Source organism: Danio aesculapii, chromosome 8 (genome assembly GCF_903798145.1).
Source record: "Danio aesculapii chromosome 8, fDanAes4.1, whole genome shotgun sequence".
Classification (NCBI taxonomy): Eukaryota; Metazoa; Chordata; class Actinopteri; order Cypriniformes; family Danionidae; genus Danio; species Danio aesculapii.
The window spans coordinates 2649906-2659782 of record NC_079442.1 but is presented as its reverse complement, the minus strand read 5'-3'; the positions used below and the strand labels follow the sequence as shown (position 1 = coordinate 2659782).

Genomic DNA, 9877 nt, shown 5'->3' with positions numbered 1-9877 from the left:
ACACGCACACACACACATCAACCTCCTAAGAGGAGACACTCACACAAACGACCGTCCTCAGAGGAGCCACACACACACACATTACACACACACACATAGCTGACTATCCATAAACAAAGCGGCACGCGGCGCGTTTTCAACATGGCTTTACACGCGATATGAGAATATAAAGAGTTAACCTGATACAGCACACGCGGTTACAAGTAACAAAACACAACTAAATACATCATTTGCAAGCTAGAGTAAACGAGGCAACAATTTTAATCGCACGTACTTACACTGGTGAAATGGGGGAAGAAACTGATTCATGATTCACTGATCCTTGTTCTGACAGTCTTTACCGATCCTTCCTTTAACAAACTGATGAAGTCTTCTTTGTAAGCAGGTAGTTTCCAGAGGCTCTCGATCTGCTCAAGGCTAGGCTATATGCTAAGGTTTCATCTTTGGGTGAACTGTCAATAATCTCCATCTGCACAGCGTGACTTCATTCTACCGGTGTCTGTGTGTGTCTCTGTGTGTGTGTGTGTGTGACTTTTTTCTGTTAGTGGGCGGAGCCGCAGGTTTCAAATCTCCCGGGCTTGCGCGTGCAACTACTTGTGTTTCGTAGCTGCGTCATCGCGAAACACCTAATAACTCGTTATCAAGACGACTCGTTTGAAGCACTATGAGTCGACTCTTTTATAGATGAATCAATAGTTTTAAACACTGTACACTTACAGATTTAAGCCTTAGCTGGATATTTCACTTCACTTAGAGCTGTGTGACACACTACATGGAAGGGCATTTTCAAAAAGCCATAATATGGGCTCTTTAACTTTGGGAATAGAATACAACAATAAAATAAAATTTCAAATAATAAATTAAATTAAATAAAAAAATTACATTTAATTAAATAAAAATAATAAAATTAAATAAAAATAAAAAAGAACAGAGAATTAGTTTTTGTTTTTATTTCGACTTTTCAAAGAAAATAGGGAATGGACCTTAAAGGTGAAATCAAATATTTCAAAAATATAAAATCTATTTTTTTTTTACTTTGGGAAAGAATCGACTAAATCAAAAAATAAAATAAAATAAAATAAAATAAAATAAAATAAAATAAAATAAAATAAAATAAAATAAAATAAAATAAAATAATAAAATAAAATAATTATAAAATAAAATAAAATAAAATAATAAATTAATAAAATAAAATAATAAAATAAAATAACAGACCAAAAAAAAAATTTTTTTTTTTTTACTTTTTTAACTTTGAAAAAGAATAAAACAAAAATACAATAAAATAAAATAAATAATAAAATAAGTCCAAAGCAAACTAAAATACTGACATTTTTATTTAACTATTTTTTTTTTCCAGACAGCTCTTTTTCTTTAAGCAGAAGTCTATGGTTTGGGCCAGTGGTCCGGTGAGAGCAGGAGAGTGGGCGAATACATATGCGAGCACATATGCTTGAGTAAGTGTGTGTCTGTGTGTGCGTGTGGACGTGGGAGAGAAACTGTGTTTGTGTTTTTGTTACGTTTAAGACTTGGGCCAACAAATACTGCGAGAGCCCGGAGCAAACTAGAGCAGCCTGACCCATATCACACACACACACACACACACACACACACGCGGTTTACGAAGACGGTCCTTAGGTGTAATGTATTTTCATAACTGCGTCCTAATTTTCTTGAAACATAATAAAGTTGCTAAACTGCTAGCTGAAGCTGTCGTGTGATCGATAAACATAGTCAATCAATCTTAGTATAGTCACCTGCTTTCTTAAGTACACTAGAACAGAACTCCAGGTCTCAATGGATTTAAATCAGCTGTGATTAAGTTAAAGCTGTATTGTGTCTACAGAACAGCGCAGCAGGCTCATTTTCTCAGCTGTAGTGTGTTTGACTGACATTTGCGCACACACACTCCCTAAACTTCCTCCAGTTTAATGACAACCCTGACATTTAATCGCTTCTTGTGATGACTGGCTGCATTGCCTAATGGAAAGGCTTGAATTATACGAACAGTCGAATGTAAATGATGTCCTGCAGGAAAACCTTTCAACTGTTTAGTGGGATAATCACAGTCGTCAAAGCACACTCTTATGACCTTCTCGAAAGTAAGTGTGCTTCAGCGTTTCAAAGCTTTTCACACCGCAGTACACTATGATTACTGTCAGACTTCATTTGCTGGACACCGAGTTTATGATGGAGTTGTCAACAGTGTTCGTTATTGATTAATTATTGCATTACTGGTTGTATAAAGCCTGAGATCTCCGGAGAACAATATTCGATTTAGTTGTGAATCATGTTAGGGCTCGACAATAAGGCCTGGCCGATGGCCTGTTAGTGATGCGCGGGTCATCTCATAACCCGTGGACCCCCGGGTTAGGATGGGTAAAGAAATTGTCACTTAATTAAATTCTCTACAGCCTATATTAATATTTGGGAATATCTATATTCATATTATTTTAAACTGAAACTCCAGCAAAATATGCTTTAGCTGGTGAAAACGGTTTAATATAGGCTACTCCATGATTTTTTTTAATCATAATTATTCCAAAACTGTGAATATTTTACTTTGATTTGATTAATATTATCATTTTATTTAACGAACCAGATAATGTTTTGGCTGCAGAAGCACAGGTTATCAGACCTTGTCATGACGCACTTACTTCACCTCAAATGTTATTCGTTTTTATTGTTTATTTACATTTACATTTAGTCATTTAGCAGACGCTTTTATCCAAAGCGACGTACAAATAAGGAGAAGGAAGCAATTCACACAACTATAAGAGCAGCAGTGAACAAGTGCTAAAGGCAAGTTTCAGGTGTGTAAAGTCTAAGAAGCAAAGGGGAAGATGAATAAAAAGTGCGTACTGAAGGTGTGTGTGAAATATTCAATTGTGTGTGTGTGTGTGTGTGTGTGTGTCAAGTATTCTGTCGAGTTATGAAGTATTCAATCAAATGTGTGTGTGTGTGTGTGTGTGTGTGTGTGTGTGTGTGTGTGTGTGCGTGCGTGCATAAGAGTGTGCCTGAGTGTGTTGGCCTGTGTGTGTTGACAGAAAGTGTGTTCTGGTAGGGTGTCGGTTGTGAAGTATTCAGTCGTGTGTATGTGTGCGGATTTTCCCATAAGATTAGAACAGGTGGGCAGGAGGTGTGTGTGTGTGTGTGTGTGTGTGTGTGTGTGTGTGTCAGGTATTCTGTCGAGTTATGAAGTATTCAATCAAATGTGTGTGCGTGTGTGTGTGTGTGTGTGTGTGTGTGTGCGCGCATAAGAGTGTGCCTGAGTGTGTTGGCCTGTGTGTGTGGACAGAAAGTGTGTTCTGGTAGGATGTCGGTTGTGAAGTATTCAGTCGTGTGTATGTGTGCGGATTTTCCCATAAGATTAGAACAGGTGGGTAGGAGGTGTGTGTGCGTGTGTGTGTGTGTGTGTGTGTGTATGCTAGTGGGCAGAGCTCTGAAGCCCAGTGAGACGTGCTGCCCCAGTGCTTTAATAGCAGTGTGTGCCAATACTGAGAAACCACAGGCTGCTTCCTCACAGCGACCGCACCCACAGCCACAGGTAAACACACACACACACACACACACTTATATCATCAATGTGCCAAAGGGCCACTGGGCAAAACAGCAACAACACACACCATAGTGATGCCATCTGTGCGCCTCATGGTGAGCAGCGACGACCGCAAATCCAGCCAGTTTAGAGCTTTCACTGACGAATCATAATCTCTGAGGATTTACACTTGTGTGTGTGTGTGTGTGTGTGTGTGTGTGTGTGGAGGGATTTTACTGCGCTGAAACTCATGATAAATCACGCACACACACACACACACACACACACACACACACACACACACACACACGTGTATGGACAGCAGACTCCCTCCATCACTAATATCTCCAGACTGGATGGTGAAAGTTGGATATTTTACGTGTGTGTGTAGTGTGTGTGTAGTGTGTGTGTGTATGTGTGAACCTGAGTTTGAGTGTGTGAGTGTGTCAGGGGAAGATGGATAGAAAGTGTGTTTTTGTGGGGTGTCTTTTGTGAAATATTTAGTTGCGTATATATGTGTGTGTGTGTGTGTGTGTGTGTGTGTGTGTGTGTGTGTGTGTGTGCGTGCGTGTGGTTGAGTATGTGCATGAGTGTGTGCACGTTTGAGTGTGTGTGTCTGGAAAAGATTTGAGAAATATTTAGCCATGTATGTGTGTGTGCATGAGCGTGTGCGTGAGTGTGTGTGTGTGTGTGTCAAGGGAAGATGGATAGAAAGTGTGTTCTTGTGGGGTGTCTTTTGTGAAATATTTAGTATATGTGTGTGTGTGTGTGGGGCTGCACGGTGGTCGCTGGGTCAGTTGGCATATCTGTGTGGAGTTTGCATGTTCTCCTCGTGTTGGCGTGGGTTTCCTCCGGGTGCTCCGGTATCCCCCACAGTCCAAACACATGCGCTATAGGGGAATTGAGTATGCTAAATTGGCCATAGTGTGTGTGTGTGAATGAGTGTGTATGGATGTTTCCCAGTGATGAGTTGCGGCTGGAAGGGCATCCGCTGTGTAAAACATGTGCTGGATAAGCTGGCGGTTCATTCCGCTGTGGCAACCCCAGATTAATAAAGGGATTAAGCTGAAAAGAAAATGAATGAATGAATGAATGTGTGTGTGTGTGTGTGCATGTATGTGTGTGTGTGTCTGCATGGGTAAGATGGATAGAAAGTGCGTTTTGGTGGGGTGTCTTTAGTCGCATATGTGTGTGTGAGTGTCTGCATGCGTGTGTGTCTGAGTGAGTATGTGCATGTGTGTGTGTGTGCATAAGTGTGTGCTTTAGGGAAAGATGGACAGAACGTGTGTTCTGGTGGGATGTTTTGTAAAATATTTCATCCAGTATGTGTGTGCATGAGTGTGTTTGCGTGTGTGTGTCAGGGGAAGATGGACAGAGAGTGTGTTCTGGAAGGGTGTTTTGTTAAATATTTAGTCAGATGTGTGTGTGTGTGTGTGTGTGTGCATGTGTGTGTGTGTGTTTCTGTACATATGTGTGTGTTTGCGTGTGTGTGTCAGGGGAAGATGGACAGAGAGTGTGTTCTGGTGGGGTGTCTGTTGTGAAATATTTAGTCACGTATGTGTGTGTGTGTCTGTGTGTGTGTTTACGTGTGTGTCAGGGAAAGATGGACAGAAAGTGTGTTCTGGAAGGGTGTTTTGTTAAATATTTAGTCAGATGTGTGTGTGTGTGTTTCTGTACATATGTGTGTGTGTGTGTTTGCGTGTGTGTGCGCATGAGTGTGTGCGTGTCAGGGAAAATGGACAGAAAGTGTGTTCTGGTAGGGTGTCTAGTGAAATATTTAGTCGTGTGTGTGTGTGTTTGCGTGAGTGTGCGTGTGTGTGCGTGTGTGTGTGTGTGTGTGTGTGTTAGGGGAAGATGGACAGAAAGTGTGTTCTGGTGGGGTGTTTTGTTAAATATTTAGTCCGGTGTGTGTGTGTGTGTGTTTCTGTACATATGTGTGTGTGTGTTTGCATGAGTGTGTGCGTGTCAGGGAAAATGGACAGAAAGTGTGTTCTGGTGGGATGTCTAGTAAAATATTTAGTCGTGTGTGTGTGTGTGTGTGTGTGTGTTTGCGTGAGTGTGCGCATGTGTGTGTGTGTGTCAGGGAAGATGGACAGAAAGTGTGTTCTGGTGGGGTGTCTCTTGCTAAATATTTAGTCGCGTGTGTGTGTCTGCGTACATGTGTGTGCGTGCATGTGTGTGTGTGCATGAGTGTGTCAAGTTGAATGTATGCATTACATGTGGGACTTACATTGAACAGATTGGTCTTATTCCTCTCGCAGAAGAGTCCTTGTGCCGGCATGTGCTTGAGCTGTTGCCATGGGACACTGCTCCCTAGCAACACATCCCGTGCCCACTGGAGGTTCTGTGAAAACACAAATATATTCAGTCAGCTCTGTGCACCGGAGAGAGAGAGAGAGAGAGATGACTTGAGCCCTGTGAAGTCTGGGGAAAACCTGAACACTTCACTCACACAGGCTGTTAATGTCACGCTGGAGTCTATATTAGTATACAAATAATAAGTAAAGGAAGTAGGTAGTGTGTTAAAGCATATGCAGTAGGTAGGGATTAAAACATGGCTGCACGCTTTCCAAGGTATGTTATTCCCAGACAGCAATGTCTAAATACCATGAAGTTACATCATCATCATTCGTATGTATCTGCTTGTCTCTCACGTAAAATGGCGCCATCTTGTGAATGATACGTAGGTTAGTATATGCTCTATTCAGCCAATTTCGTTTCTGTCAGCTTTGCATTTTTGTCTGTTTGGCGCCATCTTGTGTCTGAATAATGCACAGGTTAGTGTATACTCCATCAGCTGTTTTCATTTCTGTCAGCTTTGTGTTTTTGACTGTTTGGCACCATCTTGTGTCTGAATAATGCGCAGGTTAATGTATACTTCATCAGCTGTTTTCATTTCTGTCAGCTTTGCGTTTTTGTCTGTTTGTCTCCATCTTGTGTCTGACAAAAATGCGCAGGTTAGTGTATACTCCATCAGCTGTTTTCATTACTGTCAGCTTTGTGTTTTTGACTGTTTGGCACCATCTTGTGTCTGAATAATGCGCAGGTTAGTGTATACTCCATCAGCTGTTTTCATTTCTGTCAGCTTTGTGTTTTTGACTGTTTGGCACCATCTTGTGTCTGAATAATGCGCAGGTTAGTGTATACTCCATCAGCTGTTTTCATTTCTGTCAGCTTTGTGTTTTTGACTGTTTGGCACCATCTTGTGTCTGAATAATGTACAGGTTAGTGTATACTCCATCAGCTGTTTTTGTTTCTGTCAGCTTTGCGTTTTTGTCAGTTTGGCGCCATCTTGTGTCTGAATAATGCGCAGGTTAGTGTATACTCCATCAGCTGTTTTCATCTCTGTCAGCTTTGTGTTTTTGACTGTTTGGCGCCATCTTGTGTCTGAATAATGCGCAGGTTAGTGTATACTCCATCAGCTGTTTTCATTTCTGTCAGCTTTGTGTTTTGGACTGTTTGGCGCCATCTTGTGTCTGAATAATGCGCAGGTTAGTGTATACTCCATCAGCTGTTTTCATTTCTGTCAGCTTTGCGTTTTGTCTGTTTGTCTCCTTCTTGTGTCTGAATAACGCGCAGGTTAGTGTATACTCCATCAGCTGTTTTCATCTCTGTCAGCTTTGTGTTTTTGACTGTTTGGCGCCATCTTGTGTCTGAATAACGCGCAGGTTAGTGTATACTCCATCAGCTGTTTTCATTTCTGTCAGCTTTGTGTTTTGGACTGTTTGGCGCCATCTTGTGTCTGAATAATGCGCAGGTTAGTGTATACTCCATCAGCTGTTTTCATCTCTGTCAGCTTTGTGTTTTGTCTGTTTGGCGCCATCTTGTGTCGGAATAATGTGCAGGTTAGTGTATACTCCATCAGCTGTTTTCATCTCTGTCAGCTTTGTGTTTTGTCTGTTTGGCGCCATCTTGTGTCGGAATAATGTGCAGGTTAGTGTATACTCCATCAGCTGTTTTCATCTCTGTCAGCTTTGTGTTTTTGACTGTTTGGCGCCATCTTGTGTCGGAATAATGTGCAGGTTAGTGTATACTCCATCAGCTGTTTTCATCTCTGTCAGCTTTGTGTTTTTGACTGTTTGGCGCCATCTTGTGTCTGAATAATGCGCAGGTTAGTGTATACTCCATCAGCTGTTTTCATCTCTGTCAGCTTTGTGTTTTTGACTGTTTGGCGCCATCTTGTGTCTGAATAATGCGCAGGTTAGTGTATACTCCATCAGCTGTTTTCATTTCTGCAGCTTTAATAAACAATTACAGCTCAGAACAATGTTTTGTGTCTAATTTCTATATTTAAATAGCCATGTAATAAGTGGAATAAAGTACATCCAGTATGGTTGTTTACACAGAATAAAACACTTCACTCTTATACAACAGTGCTCCGCTTAGCGTTGGGCTGCTGATAAACCTGTCAAGCTTTACAACCTCCTGGATGTACTTTATCCATACCTCATATCACTACTCACTGAATTCTATGCAATCTTCAAAGCTGGTAACTAAAACATTTAAACATGAGAAATTAAATGGTATGCTACTGTGGTCAAATATATTATTATTTTTACATTGTAATTACATTTTCAATAAAAACATAATTTATTTGGTTACCACTGCACAGCTAAAACCATCATGCCATTGTGGGATTCAGCACAGCAAATTTAGCTTGGGCTATTTATTACTAGGCTTTCAAAATACTCCATGCACAGAAACCCTGAAAACACAGAGACAACTTTAAAACCCGCTCCCATTAGACACTAAAGACTGAAAGCTAATGAAAGCTCTAGTGACACTCCAACATAATTACACTGTATCATCCCATCAAATCCATTTCCACACCGCTAATTCACAGTTAATGAACACATCACTTCTTTATTAAGACGCAGACACACGTGTATCTCTCGGTGTTTGTCGCTGGAGCTCTGTTTGGGGCCATTCAATAAATCCTAGCGCTAAATTTCCACACGTTTGCCTTGGGAAAGAGTCGGGGTTTGAGAATCAGCGTGATATGGTGGGTTATGAAATCTCTGGCTTGTCACGGTGGGGTGATTAAATTTCAGAGCTGAACACTCTCTGCCCAAAGATCAGAGAGATTTCCCAGAGAGGAGGGATGGGGATGACATATGCAAGTCCACTTGCAAAGACAGCAAAATGACAAGACGCTGTGATTATTTTTCTTCTGTGTAACTAATAATTTTACTATTATTTATTGTATTAATTACACTTTTTGCAAGCGCTGATAATCCTCTTACAAGATTCAATGAAAACCTTATGCAAACGCACCAACAGTAGCCCAAAGTGTCTTCTGCTTAATTCCAGGTCATAAAACAAATATTTAAAAGTGCCACAAAGTGCATTGGTTCACTAAGTTAAACTGTTCCCTGATATTCAAGTTCACACAAATTCACCATAAATGGTTTTATATGCTCATTTATATCCCTAAAAATTACCCCTAGAATCTGAAAATCGTGCTTGACCATATTTGGAATGGTCATGAATATTAATGAGCTCTGCTCTAATGCTCCCACAGCTCAGTGCCTGCTCTCTCTCACTCTCTCTCTCTTAGAAAAGTTTAATTGATTCCGACTGCTTGTTAACGCAAATTCCTAATCAGCCAATCACATGGCAGCAACTCAATGTGTTTAGGCATGTAGACATGATTAAGAGGATGTGCTGCAGTTCAAAGCGAGCATCAGAACGGGGAAGAAAGGGCACTTAAGTCACTTTGAATGTGGCATGGTCGTTGGTACCAGACGGGCTGATCTGAGTATTTCAGAAACTGCTGATCTACTGGGATTTTCACGCACGACCATCTCTAAGGTTTGCAGAGAATGGTCTGAAAAAGAGGAAATATCCAGTGAGCGGCAGTTCTGTGGGCGCAAATGCCTTGTTGATGCCAGAGGTCAGAGGAGAATGGCCAGACTGGTTCCAGAAAGGCAACAGTAACTCAAATAAAGCACTCGTTACAACCGAGGTCTGTAGAAGAGCATCTCTGAACACACAACACGTCCAACCTTGAGGCGGATGGGCTACAGCAGCAGAAGACCACACCGGGTGCCGCTCCTGTCAGCTAACAACAGGAAACTGAGGCTACAATTCACACAGGCTCACCAAAACTGGACAATAGAAGATTGGAGAAACGTTGCCTGGTCTGATGAGTCTCCATTTCTGCTGCCACATTCGGATGGTCGGCTCAGAATTTGGCATCAACAACATGCAAGCATGGATCCATCCTGCCTTGTATCAATCATTCAGTACCAATTGAGAATCATCTCAACACCACAGCCTATTTGATTATTGTTGCTGACCATGTCCATCCCTTTATGACCACAGTGTCTCCACCTTCTGATG

At 41.3% G+C, this 9877-nt stretch overlaps 1 protein-coding gene across 1 annotated transcript in view; it reads right to left on the bottom strand.

Moving 5' to 3' along the window:
• cabin1 (calcineurin binding protein 1) overlaps positions 1 to 9877 on the bottom strand; it is a 196549-nt gene that overhangs the window by 117370 nt on the left and 69302 nt on the right. Inside the window, 1 exon segment of the mRNA XM_056464608.1 lies at positions 5766 to 5879. Coding sequence (XP_056320583.1) covers positions 5766 to 5879 — 114 coding nt within the window.